The sequence below is a fragment of the Boleophthalmus pectinirostris genome, unplaced genomic scaffold (assembly GCF_026225935.1).
Source record: "Boleophthalmus pectinirostris isolate CB_2022bp ecotype Guang Dong unplaced genomic scaffold, ASM2622593v1 HiC_scaffold_3, whole genome shotgun sequence".
NCBI lineage: Eukaryota > Metazoa > Chordata > Actinopteri > Gobiiformes > Gobiidae > Boleophthalmus > Boleophthalmus pectinirostris.
The window spans coordinates 29,586,333-29,609,697 of NW_026571299.1; the positions used below are offsets into that span (position 1 = coordinate 29,586,333).

The window sequence follows — 23,365 nt, forward strand, 5'->3', positions numbered from 1 at the left end:
TGAATAAATACTAATTAATGACAAAATAGCCTTCTACAACTATGCTAATTAGCAGGTAGTTAGATGTTAATAAGTGTACCCTAAAATAAAGTGTTACCAAATGTTGTTACCGAACCAAAACATACCTGGAGCTGAGTTTTGTTTCGTACACACATTTTTGGAGTAATCTTTTATTTTAAGTCTGTCTATATCTCCAAAGCTCAAATTTTCTGTTCAACCATGTGATGTCAAGCAGAAGTTTCAATTTAACAGCTCCCTTTACCTTTAGTGGAGTAAAGTTTGGCAATTCCAGCTGAAATCATCCAAATGATTCTAATGAAGGTGTACCACATGACATCACAAGGTGGAACAGAGTGTTTTCTGTTCTCAGTCTAAACAAGCAGGATTTTTGTGTTAAAGATTTGTGATGGAAACAAAACAACTCCTGGTATGTTTGTGATGAGGAAACATTAGAACATAGATTATAAAATGGTGTAATATGGGACCTTTAATGTTAAAATTTATCAAGTCCCTGCTACAAATTCAGATATATCACTGTCACAAACTTCTCATTCTCTCCTCACAACAAAAACGGCAACAACAAGTTTCAGAGAGATGAAAACTGAATACTGCAGCAATTAAGAACTGAGAAGAAAATGTCTTTTGAAAGGGCAAAAACAACAAAATATAATGACTAAGAGATTGATTGTTTAATTTTTTGGGGTGATTTATTTATCTGATGATTGCTTGTCGTGTGTATGAAAGCAGCTGGCCGCCATCACATTTCCTCTGGGATTAATACAGTATATATACACCTTTATCTAAGTCTATATCTGGGTGGGTTTTCTCTGTACATCACAGTATTCCAGTGATATTTAGATATTATAGAAAATCAATCAGAAATGTGCAGCGTGCCTGTAAATGGTGTGGCTTAGGTTTAAAACTGAAAAATACATCAACTGTAAAGTAAACTACAAAAATGAAGAAATATCACTTTATGCAATATCTAAAAAAAACAAAACAAAAAACAGGAATTTTTTTAGTGTTGTCAAAATGTGAAAAACAGAAGCAATCATTTTTAACTGTTCAGTCGTCAAAATGTTTCCTCACCTTCCTAGCTCATTCCGAGCACTTGGGCGTAACAACACAACTAAAAACAACTACCTTGGTAACTGTAAAATAGTTACTTCCTCGTTTGCAGCTGATAAGTTGTTTTGGGTTTTTTTTTAGGTGCAAACAGAGAGCACATTTGAATTCACGATGGGAACTGCTTTTACATTATTTCTGTAATGGGGATTTTTCTTTTTCTAAACTGCATGGACAAAAATCTGTTGCAGACACTTGAAATATCTGTCCGTCTCTGACATGTAAAAATCAAATAACTACAATAATCAGATAACTCACCAAGATGTGATTTTGGTGGGTGTTTACATGCACAAAGAAAATCTAATTAGAAAAAATACCTGGTGATTAACTTTCATTCTTGCTTTTAATTGCTTTGCTCTTTTTTTGCACAATTTTCCCACATAGGCATTAACAGTCACAAAGAAATGAGATTACCCACATCAGATGTAAGTGACAATGTTTACATGCATAGCAAAATCTGATTATTATTTGATTTCTAGAGCTTAAAAGATTGCTTAAAAGATACCAAAAAAGCAAAATGAAATATGATGATTTTGCAGTTTACAGTCTTATGACAAAAAAAAAAAAAAAAAAAAAAAAGAAAATCAGATAATAAATTGATTTGGAGTGTGCATATAACCGCAGCCACAGTTTAAAGCATATTTTAATAATCTGATAACTTCAGAAATCAGATGATAAAAAATTTGGTGTGAATATCAGTATGGCCCTTTTAACTTTTAAAGGTCTTACATTACACAAAATTGATTATTATGAACTTCACATATCTTTGAGTAATCCTGTTTTATTGATCTGTCTACATTTCCAAAGCTCAAAATGCTCTGTTCCACTTTGTGATGTCATGAAGCTGTGGTTTTCAAGTTAACAGCTCTTTTTACCTTTTGTTCAGCAAAGATTGGCAGTGCCAGGGATGAAATTATCTAAATGATTCTAGTGAGTGTGAATGGAATTTAAAAACACAGTGAAGTACCTCCTGTATCAGCACATGACATCTCAAGGTGAAAGAGAGAGTTGTCAGTGTGAGAGAAGAACTCAGCCTAAATATGCAGGATTTGTGTGTTACAAATGTGTGAATGAAACAAAACACAACTCTAGGTATTAGAGATGTAACGATATCCAAATTACGATATTATTACGACATGCATTTCACGGTACGATATTTACTGCGATATTTTGGAGTGGCAAATACAATTCTAGATAAGGTATTTTGACAGCAAAAAAGTGCCCTAACAAGATTTTGGTGCAACTTATTACTGTCAGGATCTCAAGAATTCAATTAAAAAACATGTCTTCATATTGTCTGTGCTGAAATGAATCATGGGACACGTAGTTCCCTATGCTTATTAGTTGTTCCTACTAAAGAACAATGCATTTAAGCAAAGGAACTTAAAAGTCAGTAAATTGTGACAGCTCTCAATATTGTCATGAGACTTCTGATGATACGATATCACAATATTTCAGTTATTGTTACATCCCTACCAGGTATGTTTGTAATGAAAAAACATAACACAGATCAGAAAACAGAGTAATTTGGGCCCTTTAATTTACACCAACTTATTGCACCAGCGTTGACTCAAAAGTTTGAACAGTCTAAATTAAACAAAGTCTGTTCTGATATTCCATTTCATCATCCCCATTACATCACACGTCCTTTTACAGTAAGTTTGTGAATAACTGGGTCAAGGAGTTTTGTAACACGGCGCACAATGACGCTGGCACAAAGACAGCAGATGAATGGGACTTGGATTGAGATGGATGCTGCTGGTTTGCTTTGGGGGGTGTCTCTTTGCCCCCCTCATGGCTCAGTCTGGGGCCACACACACAGGACGTCCCATTGGCTGAGGCCTGGGTGAGGTTTTCAAAAGGACCTCATCAACATTCAGCACAGCGCACCGGCACACTGCACACCCAAAGACACAAGGTTTGAATGGGCTTTTCACCACTCAGGACGAGATGTGGACATATACTGTTACGAGTTAGAATTACGGATAAAACAACTATTAGTTTAGTGTAAAAATGTTCATTATGTTCAATAACAAACCCGAAATAAATTGACTATTCATGGGTTCCAGGGAAATCCTTGGGTATTTGAAGGTTTTTGAGAGGACCAACTCATTCAAAAAGATAATATTAAGATTTGAATGGCTTCATTACTAAGGTGATTGAGGACACACTGAGGATATGCAAGTGCTTTACCTGAATGTTCCACAGTATGGCTTTAAACATATCTCCAAGCAAGGGAATTTAGGCTTTATTTGGGTATACAACAAGTAGCAGTAATAATCCCAGTAGTATAGTAGTATAGTAGAAGCAATAGTTCTATCTTTAGATTGTATTAGCAGTATTAGATAAACTGCGCAATTAAAGCAACACTGCGTAACCTTCTGGAGGTGGCCTGTTGCCTGCTTAATTCCATAAAAATGTAAAGTTAAAACTATACTTTGGAACATTCTCTGTGGAAAAAGACCCCATTTATACTGAAACAAATCCGCGCATCACCATATCGGAAACGATTTGCATCCACAAATGTCGTTTCTGTGTCCGTAATCCTTCCTTATCCACACAGCTTTGAGCTTTATGTTTTACAGAAACAAAACTGAAAACTGTATGGCTAATTTGCATAAACTAAGCTCAAAACAGTTCGCTATTGTGCGCTGATGTAGTTCAGCTTCGGTCGGACTAAAGGACATGACTCGGTGGATTATATGTGTTCTTTCTGTGACAGAGGGATGTTCTGCTGATGGGGAGTTTGTTCTGTGCTTCTGTCGCATTGGAGACGGTTCATGTTAAACTTTTCAGAGATTATCCGTCTGCAGATCATAGCATAGACTGTATATATGAATATATGCTAGCCTTTTAGTGTTTTGGCGGTGAATTAGCTACTTCGGTGCATAGACCTACATCAGTGTATCAGCGTTTTCAGGCATCCACACGGCGCCAAATCAGATCCGTACTGAGATGAATTTGTGGGAGTTGGCGGCACCAGATCATTCCATCTCTGGAGCCTTTTCCATCGGATTAGTGTGGATGAACACTGCATCCACAACGAAAACAACTCGAATACGTATTAGTGTGGACGGGGCCAAAGATACATGTTATGCCAGAATGTGGAGCCAAAGGAATAACAAGCAGGAGGCAGCACTTCTCCAAGCCACGTCAGGTTTGTGGAGAAGCAAGCTCCCTCACAGTTTGGACACAAGTTTTATTAGTGCAATAAATAAATCTAAAATTAAAACGCCAAACATGTTTTTAGTCTTTTTTTGTTAATAGGCCCTTTTCCTGAACATTCAAATACATTCCTATAATTTCAGTAAGTAAGTAGCTACTAATATCTTCTAAACCAAAAATATTATAGGAGTTGGTCGTTAGGTCCCCTATAGGAACAAATGCACTCAACTGCATAAAAAATAAATAATGACAAAACATGAAAAGTGAAGGAGTGATATAAACATTGTTAAATTATGAGAACACTTAAATGATTTAGGGACATCCCCATCGTCTCAGCCTTTGGTCTGTATATATGAAACACATCCTGTTCCTGCTCCTGCCCCATAGACATGTATTATTGAACAAAACAATGGATGCACTTACTTCATCTGCTTCACAATGGTGCTCTTGCCCGACTCTCCAGCACCTGCAGGACAGAGGAAAAACAGGCAGAGGTTAAAAATATGCTCTTGTAGTTATAATGTCAACACACTGCCAGACTGAGCACATCTGGACTTCTGTTACTCTTTAACCTGACACACGGCTGTGAAACATCAACTTTCACCAAAACTTTGACACATAGTTTCATTTGAGGTGTTGGACTGGTAAAATGGGCCAGAAGAAAAGGAGGATTTTAAACGAGAGGAAAAGGAAACCGAAAAGAATTAGATTAGAATTGGTAGATAGTCAGAAAGTGATTCATGTGTGACTAGCATCAGTGCAATCCTAAAGCAGGCCAAGCAAAGTCATCAAGTTGTGAAATATTGTTTTTTTGACTTCTTATGAAACATAATAAATCAGCAAAACCATGTTGACAAGCTGTAATGTTGCATAATAAGATTGAAATAATGCATCATGTACCATACACTCTGGGCTCTTTTCAAGTAACTTTACATTGAATTTTAATATTCACATCACTCCACACAATCAGAGGTGATAAGGCAGATTCATAGCCTTAACTGCCCTGTGGCTATCTGGGAGATAAATGGCTGCAAACCTGCTGAAATGGCCACTCTGACCAGCAGCAGCCTCTTTCACACCAGTTATATTTCCAAAAAGTAAATTATTAGTCATACTCATGTCTTTCTTCTCTGCACTTTATAGTTAAAAGAAGAATTAGAGTAGAATTTTTATGGATTCTTTTAACATAGTGCATAAAAAATAACTGCTATCATTATTACATTAATGACTTCCTTTTGTAGAATTGAAACTATCAATTATTTTTAGGGATGCACCGATCTAACTTTTTCACCAGTTCTGATACTATAGACTTAAAGTTGAACTCTGTAACTTTTTGGTTTGGGGTCTGTGATCTGCTTGTTTCTATGGATGTCATTGCTCTGCCTGGAATATTCCACAATATGACATTAAACAGCTCGACCTTACATTTATTCAATTACAAGTGGTTTTATAGCTCAAAAATACATACAAAAACAGACATTCTGACTGTGAGTGAGGTCTCCTCTCCACAGATCTGACCTGTAACTTGGTCTGGTTTGGTCTCCATGATGATAGAAAGGTTTAACACCATACCGTGAAAATTTTTTTTTTTTTATGTATTTATTTTGGGATGGAACATATAACATAAGTAAAATCATAATAGAAATGAAAATAACCACACACAAAAAATGCCAAAAAAGGAGTGGAAAGACTTATTTAATCCCACCCCCACTCATCTAATCTAACACAATGAGCTGTCTTTTACATTTTTCAACATTCCAGACAAAGCAATAACATCTCCATGAAGAAAAACATTTGGCGGACCCTCCACCAGAAAAGTTACACAGTGCACCTTTAAGTATCTGCTAATGCCTGATAACAGATACCAATGCAGGGAGTAATAATAACATTTTTTCCCCTTAAAACTAAAATAAGACTAAGCCAATCCAAATATGTTATGTCAATATACTGTTCTTGTATTTTGTTGGTATAGTGGTTGGTGTGGTGAGGCTTATTTGTAGTTTTTGTATTATATAATTCCAAAATATTTTAATAGGCTTGCAGGTCCAGAGTGCATAAAGTAAATGTCAGTGACTCCCATGGTGCAATGTTTGTGTCCGTTAGCCCCATTTTGTACTGTACTCCTGGGAACATTTTAATGCTACAGTCCAGTGCTGCCTTTTTATGTGTGTATATCCGAAGATCCATAGGAAAACACACACTAGGCCTCATCTGCAACAAGGAATCCAACCCTCCACTCCTCTGCCTCTTCACCCCTGCTCTCCTCCGCCCCCCCATTCCGACCCCGGCCCAGTGAAGCCTGTCAGAGAGCTCAGGCCTGGGGTTATGTCTCCCCCAAAATACACTGCACACAGCGTGGAGCAGCCCTGGGTAACAACCAGAGGAGCGAGCTTCTATGGACAGCTGTCAACTCCAACTATATATATGTATGTCTATGAGAGCCGAAGGGGGTCTGCGGACTACAATAGTGAATGGAAAAACAGAACTGAAAATAGCTGGAGAGGTATTAAAATCAGACTGCAAGAGTTAATGGATGAGAATTGCAATATGAATGGAGGTAATAAGCAAAATATAAAGGCTGTAATTCTTTAGGAAATATAATGCCTTCAAATCAAACTAAATATTCGGTGTTATAAAGATGCAACAAAATCTCTCTGTACAATATTTTCAGGATATGCATCTCATGGTAAAATATTTATTGCGATATTTTGTGTCATAATACAAATTAAACAGTTATATTGTTTTGTAGTCTGCACTGAAAAAGAGCAAAGGATCATGGTCTGTGTAGTTCTGTTCTGCTCCATGTATTTTTTCGATGTATTTCCATGTTTTTTGTTTGTTTTGCTTTTTTTTTTTTAAGATAATGCTGCATCATAACAATGAATTTATGCAAAGAGACTTGTAATATGATAAATTGTGACAGCCCACGATACTACTGATAGACTTTTGAATCCAAATCCACTTTATTAATATAGCACATTCTACAAAAAAGCAGTTTCCAAAATGCTGCACAGAGCTCATAAAATTAAGACATCAAAAGGTAAATTTTGGCGTATGATATTACAATATTTCAGTTTTTGTTTACATCCCTACAGTTTACAGTTTAATAACTTGGAAACTGCTAACCCATGTAGTTTAGAAATAAAATTTAGTTTTCTATCAAATCTAATGTCTAATGTTAACTATCCAGGCCAGTATATGTTTAAATTATGTTTACGAAATCTTGATTAGTATTACAATTAATATTTTACAATCAAAAGTGCAAGACGTGAAGAAAAAAAGAAATCTGTAGTTTTTGGTTCAGCCATAATTTTGATGTGTAAAGCTTTTTTGGACCTGCCTTTTCTGACTTGGTTGGAAGCCATTATAATTAGTAAGAAGACAAGATTTGTTTCTTTACTGACTATGATCTTGCGATGGTAAAAAATACAGGTTTGGGGGGAATAGTCATGCATTTTCTGTATAAAGTAAAATGGCTATATATCTCTAAACTGTACCAAAAATACAAAAACAGCCTTTTTCCTAGTTTCCGATCATGTTTAAATTCAAAACATAATAAAATGTTGTACACGTGCTTCAAATACACTGTTATATAATGTTTGTTTTCAGTGGCTTATCTCTGTGAGGAAACCTGTAGATGAAGGTTTAGGCGCAGTATCACAGGAAAACAGTGGGGGGCAGTGGACTCAGTATCAAAGACCAGATAACAACAGGAAGTTTATAATACGGCTTTATGGATGTCCTTAGGGAACTTATATTGTCCGCAGTTATTACCTCCATATGCTACTTAGAACAGCCCTGGGAGCATAAATGTTTGTTTGTAATAGTCAATCTGTTCCCATATCAACATGGTTTATTGATAATACATGAATAAAATTGTCCAAATGAGGCGTTTGTATTGGTTATTCATATAACTGTGACCCAAATAAGCCCTCCAAGCCTGACAACATAAACAACAAATAAGGGCATATGTAACACAAAATTGAATCTTGTGGGTTTTAAGCCGTGTTATAATGTTGTTAACTCTTCAAAAACACGCCTGGAGTTGTGTTTCGTTTCATTCACACATGTTTGAGTACTGGTGTGGTATAGGATTTTGACCCCGGGGTCAGAATCCTATTATTGTATGTTGACCCCCCTATAGAATATTGACATGAAAATCTGTATTTTTTAATAAAGAACTTGAATTCTAAAAAATTCAAGTTAAAACTTCTTTTAAAAAAAACTTTTAATATTAATACTATATATGCAAATTAAAACATACAAACATAGTGTTTTTTGATGCATTTTTTATGTTGATTATAACTTTTAAATGATAAAAATTTCTTAGTTGTTTAAACACATATTTGACTGAAAATGAGATAAGTAGTTATTAATTAGTTAGGTCATCAAAGTGATGTATGATGATTTGGAATCTTGTTAAAATAGACAGGGCTGATCAATTGAGTAGTTAAATAGGGGATATGACAAGATTTGCTAAAGATCAATAGAGTAGTTAAATAGATGATAGGAGAAGATTTGTTAAACGGTTTCTGTAATCAATAACTTCAGTTAAAATTACATGTGGATTATCTGAACATAGTAAACTAAAAACCATAACAATGTAAATAAAACACAATATAAAAAGTGACAAGATTGCTATATATATGCAATTTTAACAATATGTTACATTTACACAAAATACCAAGTCGTTCTCCATCAAAACATTCCTTAAAATACCTTAAAAGAAAGTGAATATGTAGCAATATATAATAAACGTAAATTACATAACAAATAATGATCATATAAGTAACTACTAAAGAAAAAAGTAAGGGGAGTCAAAATCCTATAGGGGGGTCACTTTACTATAGTTTTATGTTGACCCCGGCCTCAATATACTATGGGGGGTCAAAATAATCCTTTATTATTAGCCAGTCTACATCTCCAAAGCTCAAAATACTCTGTTCCACCTTGTGATGTCATGTAGTTGTAGTTTTCAAGTTTACATGTACCTTCTTCATTTAGAAGTGTAGAAGAGATGAACAATTCTAAAGCTGAAATTATCCAAATGGTTCTAGTGAAGGTGGAGTTTTAAAAGACAGTGGGGCACTTCTGGTATTACCACATGACATCACAAGGTGTAGCTGAGGGTTTTCAGTTTGAGAGAAGTACAAGTAGAAGTCTAAATACGCAGGGTTTGTTTGTGAATGAAACAAAACTCCAGTTAAGTTTGTGATGAGCAAACAACATTCTAACATAGATCAGAAAACAGTATAATATGGGCCTGTAAAAAAATTTGCTGTGACAAAAATAAGAGAATTTTGATAGAGTATTAAACTTTTTGATTAAATAAAATGAAAAAAGGAAAAATTTAATGTTTACCTTATAGTTAAACCTCAGTGTGTAACATTTCAGCCATTTCGTTAATATAGTTGGGTAGACGTTTTTCAGGGTAATAATAATCATGAACTATACACTTTTATTTCAGACTATTTGGCTAAAATGTTAAGCAATGAAGATTTAGATAAAAGTAAAAGGTGAAAAGTCGAGTCGGAGCTTTCAAATAGCTCAGTAAATGTACTGTATAGGCAAGGCTGCCAACAAAATACATGTACCGAGAAATCTTGGTGAGTGCACGATTTCAGAAGAAGTCTTTATTTTCATTTGAAGGGTCTAAAGTTCAAACTAACCCGTTGCCTCATCTTTGTAACTCAACACAGGAAAAACCCCGTGTTACATAATAGATTTGGGTTGTATTTCTCTATAATGTGCCCTTAAGACAAACCATGAAATCCTTTTATTATTAAAACTCAAGACATGTACAGTGACAGCCCTTCTACCCTGGCTTAAAAATTCATATGTGACGGAGGTGACAGAAAATACAGGCAGCTTCTGTTAAAAATGTCTCCCATAAAGAAAAATGGACACAGTGGACTACAGCAAAAATGTATTGTACTGTTCCTTAATGAAGATGATTGTGATACAGATTTAGAAAACAAATATTGTTTTTTATTTGTTTATTTTGCTGGGGAAATTTAAAAGTTCTTAGTTCATGTGATACTTTACAGTTTAAATATACTTTTAAATCTATGAAACATGCAGACTAAGACAGGACAATTTGTTGTTAAAAGGGAGAAATTATGGTATAGAATATGGTACAATAATGTGATTAATCTTGCAGCTCTCATTTAAAGGAATAGATTATATAGTAAAAGCAGCACTTGGTTACAAAACCTGTGATGCACACTGTCTAAATCTTATTGCTAAAAAATATATTGCAATGCCAAGGCCTCCCTGCTTCACCTCACAATCTGAAAATGTGCCAAAGGCTTTGTGAGAGTTCAAAACTGGTTAGATTTCAATATGTGCTTTATCCTTTTGGTCTGAAAATCTGGCAGCACAGCTCCAGTTATTGTTAACAGAAAAAATTGTATTTTGACAATTTTGCACTTATAAAATGTAAAATAGAGATAGACCAATATATCGGTTGGCCATTTTTTTGATATTGGAAGCATATCGGTTATCAGCCTCAAATCTCCAGCACAGACCAATAGATTGTTCTGGGTGAAGAGAGCTGTGAGTGAGTGAGTCATTTTAATTACATTATTTGAGGAAAATAACCAAAATCAGTCGTACATATTGGCCTGAAAATATCAGGAGACTTTATTCACCAAAGGTTGGTATGGATTCTGGATCGTTTTGGCCCTGAGAAAACCCATATCCATCAATCTTTAATCTAAAATACTATAAAATATTTCACCAAATATTTCACCAATTATTTCACCATGGTCCATTTTCTTCAGTTGTGTTATTCTGCATAAAAGTGCTAACCCTGTGGTTTAGATCTGTACAAACATGTTCTGAAATCTGATTCTTGTATTAGTTTGTCAGTTCATGTCAGGTTTTTTCGTCAATCTTCTGGATTAACAAAAAGACCTGAAATATGAACTGACAAAATAATTAGTTCATATTATTAAAAATATAAATCATAAATCACAATGGTTGTCAGAAAAAATGCAACTCGATATTTTTCCCAAACCGTTCAGGCATATTATCATCAGGTGAACTTTGGTTAACATCTCCCATACAGGCTCTATACGTAGACAGTCACACGTCATATTCTGTAGCAAGTACATGACACCACCTCATGTTAATAATTGAGCAGACATTTATGTGAAGGCCCAGTCAATCATTTGTATTTGTAAAAGGTCACAAGGGTGCATTTAACACATCCCCATTATATTCATGATTAACAAGATTGCAGTTAATATGTGTACTCTGCACTATAATGTCAATATTGGACTGAGTTGTCTGACTGGATCACCGTCTTTCTTTGGACAACAATTATACAGTAGAATAAATAAAAATATGACTTGACATTATACTACACGCAATAAATTTTATAGTTTAAGTTATATTTATCTTGGCTTTTGAGTGCCTGTTTCTATCTCTAATATGTTCCACATTGTGATGTCATGTGGCAATACAGGAAGTGCTCCGTCAAGTTTTTAAGCTCCATATACTTTTACTAGAATAGTTTGGATAATTTCAGCCCTCGAATTGCCAATCTCTACTGAATTAAAGGTAAAAAGTAGCTGTTAACCTCAAAACTACCACTTCATCACATCACAAGGTGCATTTTGAGCTTTGGAGAAATAATGAAGGATTACTCAAACAAATGAGAATGAAACAAAACACAACTCCAGGTATGTTTTTGATGAGATAACAGTATTAAAACATGACTTAAAGCTCACAAGAGTCAATTTTGCGTAATATAAGACCTATAAGACAGCAAGAGCAGTCAGAAATGGAAAAGTAGCCTATGGTAATATTTGCTAGATTAATCCAGTCCAAGCCAAGATAAAAAGTTAAAAGGTAAACCATAAGTAGATTACGTAACAGAATTGAGTCCAGACGTTTGATGTTTTGGTCTCTGAAATGCCCAAAAGAGAGCTGACTGTTGTGAGCAGGTCTAAAAGCAGACAGAGCTGGGGTCTAACCTAATCACATGTTATCAGGAGGTCTGCTGCACTGGACCAGGTGCTCTCAATACAGCGCTGGGTTTAAGAGCAAATACAGAATTATGTTATGTCAAGGTAGCTTTAAGTCACAGCGTATCCTGGGTGACACAGATGCACAAAATAAAAATGGGTTTGTTTGTGATTATGTTGGGGAAAGAAATGAATTAAAAAGTGTAAATGTGAATTGTATAGCTTAGGTTTGTCACAAGTACCGAAAACCAGATACTTATTAATCCTAAAACTAGTACTGAAAGTAGATATTTATTTAAGTAGGAACATACTGAGACTGACTTTTCCAGAAGAGTCTCATCTTGAAAAGTTTACAAGGTATAGTAAACAAATATTTTGTGTTGAAAATTGTTTTAAAAGAGCTCACGCCTACTTGTTTCCATGGAGATGTTACTACTTTGGCTTAAATGTTCCACAGTATTGCATTAAACACCCATCCAACAAAGTATGTGGCACCTCCAGGCCAAGTTACAGGTCAGATCTGTTGAGAGGAGACTCCACTCACAGTAAGAGCGCATGTAATTCACTGTATTTTTGAGCAATAAAATACCAGAAAATTAATGAAAGATACACGGGTTTAACGCCAGTAATTAAACTGATGCTGCACTGACTGTTTGGTCCTTTGAGCCAAACACTAAATGAGCCAACATGACCAGAGCCAGGATCCACTGAACCAGACGAGCCCAGCTACAGAGGGACTAAACCAGGACTAAAGCCAGAAGGAAACCAGTGTTTAAACCAGGACTAAGTCAGAACTCAGGCAGAACTATAAGAAAGGGCGAAAACTTTACACAGTAACGACTAAAGCGGGACTTCCTGTGCGTATCGTAGCGTAAGGAGACAAGGCTGCGTCTGATAGTGCAAACACTGGAGTTGTGGCTTCATAGTCGCGTGTTTGGGCTCTGGCAAACATCCTTGGAGATCACTAATCCACTCAATTAGTGTGTTTAGAAAACTCAAAAAACCCAAGTATAACTGGGTTTTTTGAGTATCCCGGTTTCGTCATGGTGCATGTTTACGCATTAACCCGGTTACTGCAACATAAAGAGCTGCGCTAAACCTCCACACATATAAGCTCTGAAAACATGATATATACACAGAACAGACTCACCATTATCATCATCAACATCCTTCTGTCACAGAGAGAACAAACATATTCCATTGAGTCTTGTCTTTAGTCCGACAGAAGCGCAAGGAGGGAGCGTTTTTTTTTCACTTATAGTTTATGCAAATTAGCCATGTGATTTTAAGTTTTGTTTCTGTAAGACAGAAACAAAATATGCGCAAAGCTGCATTTAACACATTATAATGTCAAACGGGCTGATGTGACTATAGTGGTTATGGTTTATATATGGTTTATATATTGTAAAATTTAGTTTATCTATGCAGATTAGTAATAGTAATAATAATAATAATTTTAAATGAATTTTAAATTGATAATTCTCCCAATGATTGATTAAGAACATTTCATCGAATGCCCATCCCTAGCATCTAATATTTAATCTATATTTCTATATTGAAAAACCTTGAGGGAAGGGCACCTGGGGTAGTGTATCGTTACAATTTAATCGGCTCTGGGTTACCGTTTTGACGCCGGCTATTAGAGCTATTATGACACAGGTGCAACGGGTCCAAGCTCAAATCTAAATATTTAAATTGAGAGCGGAAAAATCGAGGGGGACTAAAGTATTATCTCCACACGCTTATGGGACGATGACCTCAACTGACGCATGCTGTCTGCAGGTGAACCCTAGAGAGAGAGAGATGGAGGAGAGAGGTGGGGGGGAGAGAGATAAAGAGAGATAAGAGCAAGAGAGACCGAGAGAGATGGAGAGAGATGGAGAGAGTTGGGGAGAGACAAAGAGAGGAAGAATGACAGAGACGGAGAGAGCTAGAGAGAGATGGTAGTGAAATATAGAGATGGATAGAGATAAGGGAGAGAGAGATGGAGGAACAAAAAGAGAGAAGAGTATGGGAAGCAGAGAGCAAAGAGAGTAGAGAAAGTAAAGGGGGTGAAATAGAGCAAAGAGAGAAAGAACAACATAAGGGAAAGCGTTAGGGGCAAATGGGAGAGAGAAACAGAAAGAGAGTGAGAAGAACGTTAGGGAGCAAAGAGAGAACGAGGAGGAGTGATATAGCAAAGAAAAAGGAGAGGAAGGGAGGGAGAGAAACCAAAAAAAGAGAGAAAGAAAAAAGAAAATTCCCTAAAACAGAAAAGGCTGACCATAGTTATTAGAGAGGGGAGTAAAAGAAAAAGTAAGAAAGAGAGATACAACTGAAAACCTCCCTAAAGTAGAAATGGTTGACCGCGTATGATTGCTTTTACAGGATATTTTTGCCTCTCCAAACCACAAACTTAAAAAGAAAGCAGTTAATCACCAGGCTAGTGTCTTGTGATTTTACAGCCTTTGAGTTTGAAGAAAGGTTCCACAATTTGTAAAAGCATCAAATAGCAATTTTATGACCAGTTTTATGACTGTGATTAGATTTCTGATTTCATTTTGTAGCAGACAGGATATTGATATTTGCAGAGGACATGAAATATAAACTGTGATTGGCAAACTGTGCCCATTCAAACTGGTGACAATACAGTATATGTGGAAGAGAACGGTTATTTCAACTTTAATATCAACTATGTGTTCTTATTAAGACTAAAATCTCGCACCACAAGATCTCATGAGACAAAGTTGCCACAAGACCGTGCACATGTGTGGAAAATGATCTTGTGAGATTGTGTGTTTACATTTGGATTGGACAAAAATCACCACCTTGAGAGCGGTAGTTCCAAATCACAGTGAGCACAGTTCTATAATGACAACAAAAGTATTAAATAGAATAAATACAAAATTGTTAATCCAAAACTATGTATTGGATTGGACAATTTATTAATTACAAATCTTTCAAAATCTCACCTTGTTTCAATCTTGTCTCATCTCTTGCCGAATTTGTGTCTCATCCCACTCCTAGTTCTTATAGTTTTGATCATTCTGTATTGTATGTAATAGGCAGTGAAAAGTAGCAAAGTACAAAAGTAAACAGTCTACTTGAGTAAATTTTTTAGGTATCTGTTCTTTATTAAAATACATTTGACAGTGGATACTTTTTACTTTTATTACACTACATTTGAGAGCCGTTACAACCCCAGGCCTTTAGTTCTAATTTGTTTTGTGTGCTGGCTGTCCTGATTCTTGCTGTGGAAGCCCTGGTCCGTGATTGGTGGGGATTTGTCTACGCCCACCTCACCTGCAGCCACCACTCACTATTTAAGGAGACTGCCAGTATGCCATTTACCTCTATGTCTCTTGTCATCTGTCACTCTGTTTTTGTTTCTGTGATTGTGAGTTTGATATTTTGAGACACTCACCCCCTTCGTTAATGTGTCTCTAGTTTTGTGTCACTTAGATTTTATGTGATTTTGTACAACACTTGGCGTCATGCATTACCTTTGTATGTTGGCTCGTCTTCTGTTGCAGTCCTTTTGGTTAGTTTTTGTACAGTTAGTTTATTTTTGCTTTAATTCGACCCCTTTATGTACACATTTTAGTCTGTTTTGTTAAGTTTACCTTTTACATTCCTGTTAATTAAACATTATTTAATTTATTCCATTCTCCATCTTGGTTCTTTTGTTAGTTCCCCTGTCCCTAGCAGAGCTGGGTCGTAACAAACGCAGGTATCTGAACATTCTACTCTCCTACATTTTTCAACTGGACTGAAAAGTAAAAAGTACTTTTTATATGATTTTATTGGTTGTGGTTGCGGTGGCCCTGTATCTGGACTTTTACTTAACAAAACTGAGTACTTCATCCACCACTAGAAAATCAAAGACTAATCTATGCTAAAACTAGTATCAAAACTAGTGCTAGTATCAATACTAAAAAAAGTCACATTCACAGGACAGAAATGAACCTTTCCTGAATTTAGAATGATCTTGAGCTGTATCACAACAAGTATAAGAGCACATAGACTAGTATACGTCCATGGATCACTATGGAACCTGCCTGGACCATGGAGGGATTACACAGATACAAGACCACATAGGAATATTAAAGAAAGTATGATTAAATGTTGAAAATTACATTCTATTGTCTAAATAAAGAGTGTTTTTTATTATATCAGAATCTGTACTGAGTATCGAGTCTATTCCTTAGTAGGGATGTAACAATATCCAAATCTCTCGGTACAAAATTATCACGATATGCATCTCATGGTATGATATTTATTGCGATATTCTGAAGAGGCTAATATAATTGATATTGATAATTGATAGGATGTTTTTTTGCTTAAAAAATACCATGACAAGATTTTGGTGTGAATTATTTCCATCATAATCCCAAGAATTCAAGTAAAAAACATGTTTCTTCATGTTGTTTGCACTGAAATGAATCATGGGATATGTAGTTCCCTATGTTTGTGAGCTGTTGCTACTGTAGAACCATGCAAGTCAGCAAAGAAACTTGTAATTCGATATATAGTGACAGCCCACGGTATTATTGAGACTTTTGACAATACGATGTCACAATGTTTCGGTTATGTTACATCCCTATTCCTTAGTATCGAAATGTTAGTATTGGAACAACACTAGTGCTGTAAAATTTTCTCATTTTTGAGTTTGAACATTGATAATCCTCCCTGAAAGCCTCAGATGTGTTGGACTGAAATATGAGTTGTAATTCTAAACTTGTGTGATTCTGTCCTCTCTCTCTCCACACTTTGCTTTGGCCGCAGTTGTGAGTGTGCAGTCCAGACATGTCTTTAGCCCCGGGCCTGGTCGCCATCTGCCCATCTCCGTCCTGTCACTCAAATACACCAACATATCAGCTTTTATATATAGCCTATACTGTATGTGTGAGAGGCTGAATCAGAACTAGTGTTGCCACGATACTAATATTTAGAACTTGATTTTGATACCAAGGAATAGACTTGATCCTCAGTGCCTGATTCAGATACCACTATGAGAATAAAAAAACACTATTTAGACAACATTTAATCATAGTACTTTCTACTGTATTACCCTGTGGTCTTATATTTGTGTAATCCCTTGAATACCAGCTCAAACATCCCATTCTCTCAGCTTGAACGTCCTCCTCCTCCCTCCGGGCACCCCCTTCTCTTGTTACCTTACACAGGTAACTGCTGTGCCCAAGAGAGGGGGGACGTTTTTGCCGCTGCATCACTGTGATGTATTGAGTTAGAAAATCAACATTCTATATCATAATAAAATTAAATGTGAATGTAGCGAGACCAAATGTTGGGCCTTGTTTATGTCATTTTACTGATCTTTCCGAAGCGGCGCACATTTTTTCAGTCTGTAATATCAATACAATCCTCATTTGTTTGCAGAAGTTTATTATGAAATCGTATTTTAAATCATGTTTTCTTGTTCCCCATGTCCTATAGCATCTGTATCTGTTGATTTGGGAAGAAATATTAATTATTTCCTTACCTGCTGCCATGAACATAACTTGTAAAGGGCGCAACACAGGAAACTTAGAAAGCTATAGAATTTGTTCAAAAATCATTCAGAATCACTTTTAGGAAGGTCTTGACTATGTATTTCATTGACATATGTAAGATAATGTCCTGAAATAGTTGCATGTTTTTGTTGTTTTTTTTCGTATGTATGAACAAATGTGTTGAGCTATATTGTAATATATATTTTTATATGTATATAGATGAACTAACTTAGGGGGTTAGGGGTGTAACATTATCCAAGTCTCATGATACGATATCATCACAGTATGAACCTCACGGTATGATATTTATTGCGATATCGTGGGGAAGCTTACGATATGGTGGGAAGGCTCATAATTAGGAATGTAACAATATCCAAATCTCTCGGTATGATATTTTCACAATATACATCTCACGGTATGATATTTATTGCGATATTTTGTAGAGGCTAAACAGAACTGTTAATATGCTATTTTTTCGTCTTAAAATGCCTTGGCAAGACTTAATCCAAAGAACTAAGACTGTGCTTAGAACTGTTATTTCTTCCTGTAGTCTACACTGAAATGCAGCAAAGGATCATTGTCTATATAGTTCCCTCTGTCTTTTTTTTAGCTATTACTTCACCATAACTCTTAATTTAAGCAAAGAGACTTGTAAATCCATATATTGTGATGGTCCTCGATATTATTGTGAGAACTTTGACGATGCGATATCACGATACTTCAGTTATTGTTACATCCCTATAAAGGGTACAATTCAAGGGGACTTTCCAGCCAGCGGGACTTTCCAGCTGGTTCCCAATCCCTTAGTGGCTCAGGTAGGTTATGTAGTGCTCTTATAGTTCTGATACAGCTCAAGATCACTGTAATGCTCTTCAGGAAAGGTTCATTTCTATTCTGTGAATGTGGCTTGTTTTGTATTAATACCTGCTCAAATTAGTATCCACAGTTTCGATAGTAATTTTAGTATTGATTTGTATCAGATTTTTGATACTTTTGACAACACTAATTTGAAATCTACTCGTGCCCGTAAGCTGCTTCATATAAGTCATGGTCAAAAAGCTGAAGTTGTACATGAGGGCTTTTGGTTTAAAGTCTAGAGTAATGTAGTCACAATGAAACGCAATCAAAATCTCAATTAGCAAACCACAAAAGCTGCTATGTTTGAAGTACCATAATTTGTTCCACAAACAACAAAATCTCCTGTTTTGTTCTGCATAGAAACCCTGTAGTTTAGATCTGTACAAACATCTTCTGAAATGTGATTCTTGTGTTTATTTGTCAGTTCATATTTCAGTGTTTTTCTTCTTCTGGATGCGTTTAAAATGGGAACTTTGAATAGAAACCTATAATTAAAACATAAATCAAATCGCAATGCCTGTCAGCCAAATTGCAATCAGATACTTTTCTTAAATCGTTCGGTCTTAGTCATGATACTTATAAGCTTGTTTCACATCTTTCAGGGGGCCAGAGCAGTGTTTTGCAACAACAACTAGCATGCTAAAAGTGCACCAGCATTACTTCCTGGTTCATGGAAGGTAAAAACGCTTTATAATTACAAGCAGAACACAGCAGTCTCATTGGCCCTAGGAACTGCTTTTACAATACTTCTGTACTGGGGCAAGACATATTGTACTTTATTACTTTATTAATATTATTTTGCGGTGTGGTGGATTATTTCATTTAATTTAATTTCATGTACATAAAGTTAATTACATTATACATAATTCAATTCCTTTTTTTAGACTTATATTCTATTCTAAAAGTCTGATTTACTTACTTACACTTTGTTTTGTTCAAGTGGCCAGATGGACGACCCACAGCAGAGACCTCAACGCCAAACAAAGGGAGGAGCACCATTTAGTTTATTTTTAAGTTCGTTTGTCTAGTTTGCTTTAAGGTCACTTTATCTTATCTTACTGATTATGTTCTGTGTTATGCTTATTTGCCTTTGCCTTTTACCTTGATTAAGTTTGTAGTTTTAGTTAATTATTTAGTGTAATTCACCCCTCTTGTGTTCAGTTTTAGTTGGTCCTCAGGTATTTAAACACCCCTGTTTCTTTGTCTGGTTGGGTTAGTTTTGTTCTGTTCAGTTTGATTTAAGTTACCTCAGTTGGGCCCTGCTTTTTTTTGTTCATGATTTACTTATTTGTAGCCTAATTCGTCAGCCGGTTTCACTTCGTGGAAACCGTCTGACCTCGCAGCATTAGGATTTGTTCGCTCGACGGTAGGCGGGTACCTTTTTTTATTCAACCAATCGCTGCTATTTGGTCGCTAACGGGGCTAACTGGTATATTAGGCTTTTCTGAAATCCTGCAGAAAGAAGGGCAATAGCATCTTTTCCCTTGATAAAATTCACCAAACATTCTCTTTGTTCTGGCTTTTGATCTTGGAAATTGTTGACAACACAGAATGTACGGCTCTTCGCTGATTGGCTTCTGGGGTTTTTGCGAACTGTCTAGTGTATTATTTTCTTGACTTTATTAATTATTATGATTATTGTTTTTATTTTATTATTTTTATATCTTTGCCTTTCTGTTTGGTCCACTACATGCAGCTGTACAATAGTTCTCATATAGACCATTCTAAAACTACTCAAAGAAAGGTCAAATTTTGTCCTTTTTATAATTTTTGATAGTTTTTGTTTAATTGAATGTCTAGTTTTAATACTAGCTTTAGTATCGATTATCATCCTATAAAAGTATTGAATTTTTTGCTGTGCTCTAGATGGGCACAGTTGTCAGAACTCTGGAGCCTGTCACTCACAGTCCACGTGTAGGAGTCTGAGGAGATTTTAAACTGTTATTGGATTTGAGTCACTAAAGGAAAGAACAAAAGGTTAACGTCTACTGCTTTTGAAATTTGAAAGCGTTGCCATGGATTTCAGCCTAAATACTGCTTTAACACTCACTAGGCATTGTTGGCACCTTTAGAACTCGTACAAAAGAGAAACAATATTCATTAAAAAGGTTATAAAAAGTGGCAACTGAAGGAATATAGGCTTATGATTGAATTTAAACGTGCATTGCGTAACTTTCTGGTGGAGGGTCCGTCACCTGCTCGTTTCCATGGAGACATCATTGCTCTGCCTGAATGTTCCACAGTATGACATCAAACAGTTTTACCTTATATTTATTCAATTACAGGTGGTTTTATTAATAAAAATACATAGAAAAAGAGGCATTCTGACTGTGAGCGCTGTCGCCTCTCCACAGATCTGACCTGTAACTTGGTCTGGTTTGGTCTCCATGAAGATAGAAAGGTTTAAAAACATGTAAAATATTCCAGACAAAGCAATAACATCTCCATGGAGAAAAGGATTTGACAGATCCTCCACCAGGAAAGTTACACAATGCACAATTTTAATCACAAACACTGCTGTTAGGATCTTTACAAACTTGTTCTGAAATGCCTGTGGTTCTTGAGTAAGTTTAGCAGTGAATATTTCAGTTTTCCCTCAAATATTAAAGCTTCTGGATGTTCAAATAACGTGAACTGAATCTCTTATAAACCATTGCGTTCAATATTTATGTTTCCTCTTGTGGTTAAAACTGCTAGTGGTGATGTTCCAGTGCATCCTAAAATTGTGAAAGTTCTGAGGGTGATTACATTTTTTTATGTAAGACACTGATGATAAAATACTGCCTGAAAAAATGAGTACTATGTAACTTTTCTGGTGGAAACTAGATAGTAATTTGAGCAGTTCTCGATAATAAAAACAAGTGCCATTCCCAGGACAGAAATGAATTCTTATAGCTTTAGAATGATCTTGAAACTTTAATATCGTGACATCACTCTGGAGAGGTTATTGATTTGCCTGTAATGTTCCACACTATTGCAATAAATGTATGTATCTATATACTTTATTCAATTACATTCGTTTTTTTATTAATAAACATGCATTCTTACTGTGAGAAGACTCGCCTCTTGACCAATCTAAGCCATAACTTGATGGGATAACCACCTTATCTCCATTAAAAAAAAAAATGCCTGGTTAATGTCATACTGTGGAACATTCTAGGCAGAGCAGTGCCAAAATTCATAGAAACAAGCTGGTGACGGATCCCTAACCAAAAAGTTACATAGTGCAACTTTAAGTATTCTAGTTATATCAAAAAGTTGTGAATATATTTTAATAGTTTTTCTCATTATTTTGATCAATTGTATTACACGTTGCAACACTGAAATTTCCCCATATCTCATCTTAAAGCATCAGGTGACAGGTTGACTTTTCACATTTATTTACACACTTTGGTGTCTACCCTTCCCAAAACTAATCAAATTTCACTAAACCTTTTCTTTATACAGGTATCGGTTAACAGAGCGTCAAAAACTAAACTGAAACTTATTGAACATTTGAATTCACCGTTTTTGGCAAATACAGCATTTTCAATACAATAAAGCCTAACATGGTGATCTAAATATGTTCTGTGTTAAGAATTAATACCCCAAATAAGTGGAATACCTCTTTGAATATTGAAAAAAGCAATAAATGTCCCCAAAAAACTTGTGACCCCACATCAGAGAAGTTACATAGTGCACCTTTAATGACAATATTAAATATTTTTCTCCTTCAATCATGGTTTTTGATTTGGATCATAAATATAATCTAATCTATTCCTGAGTTTTGTTTCCTGTTATGATCTTGAGAACATGTTCCCACTCTAAAAGATATACATTTTGTTTTTAAACTATCCATCGCTATGGCAAGGCTCCTAATTTTTTATCATTCTGAAACTCATTGATCTCAGAGTCCCGTCACCTCTCCCGTTGCCTTATTAAGCCTGTGAAAGCTTTAGCGGATGTGAGTGGAGCGGGTGTGTCTGGGCACTACCTTATATGGGTCAGTAATGGTCATATAGTGTGAAGGTTCAAACCCAAACATAAACAGCCCCCCTGTGTTCTCAGATCAGGCTCCACACTGCTGCCTTTGTGCCCCGGGGCCTGTCCTGTTCTGCCCCTCCACACTCCTCCTCACACCAGCACTGCAGCGCGAACACAGGGACAGGGTCACATGAGAGGGGCTCCTGTGTACGCCGGTGTTTCCCAAGCCGAGGTGCAGGGACCACTTGGATTGTTTTATATTAGAGCAACATGTACCCAATCAAGTCAAAGTTTCATATATACGTTTTGTTGATGCTTGTTCAATAGGGGCATATGATACTGGTCAGTTTAATGTAAGAGTTGTGACGTTTCATAATTAATACTAGGCCAGTGCCATCATTTAGTAGCATTTAGTCTCACTGTTTTTCACAAATAGCTGTTTTTAAAATGAGACAGTATGAAGTATTTTATTTTATAGTTTATTGTTACAAATATATTTTTGTGCATAATCAACTGAAGTTTAACATAATAAAATCAAAGTTGAAATGGAAATAAATGGTATTTAAATGGTAATTGTGAGAATTTTATTTATTGTGATGAAAACTCAAATTTGGAAATCTAGAGTGAAGGGCCATTTAAGATGTGTTTATTTGAATAAAGGAAGGCATGCACATTTTTTCTTTAATTAGGCAGAAATTATTGTGCCAAAAAGTTTAAATAATCACATTAATACAATTATCACAATCCAATCCAACTTTATTTGTATAGCACATTTTACCAATATAAAGACTC

General features: G+C 35.7%; 1 protein-coding gene across 2 annotated transcripts in view; it reads right to left on the reverse strand.

Annotated features, from left to right (window-relative positions):
• LOC110168443 (guanine nucleotide-binding protein G(i) subunit alpha-2-like) overlaps positions 1 to 23,365 on the reverse strand; it is an 87,145-nt gene that overhangs the window by 18,100 nt on the left and 45,680 nt on the right. For both annotated transcript variants that reach the window (XM_020933885.2, XM_055160073.1), the window contains one exon: positions 4,714 to 4,756. In XM_020933885.2, the coding sequence (XP_020789544.1) occupies positions 4,714 to 4,756 (43 nt within the window). The remainder of the gene's footprint in view (positions 1 to 4,713; positions 4,757 to 23,365) is intronic.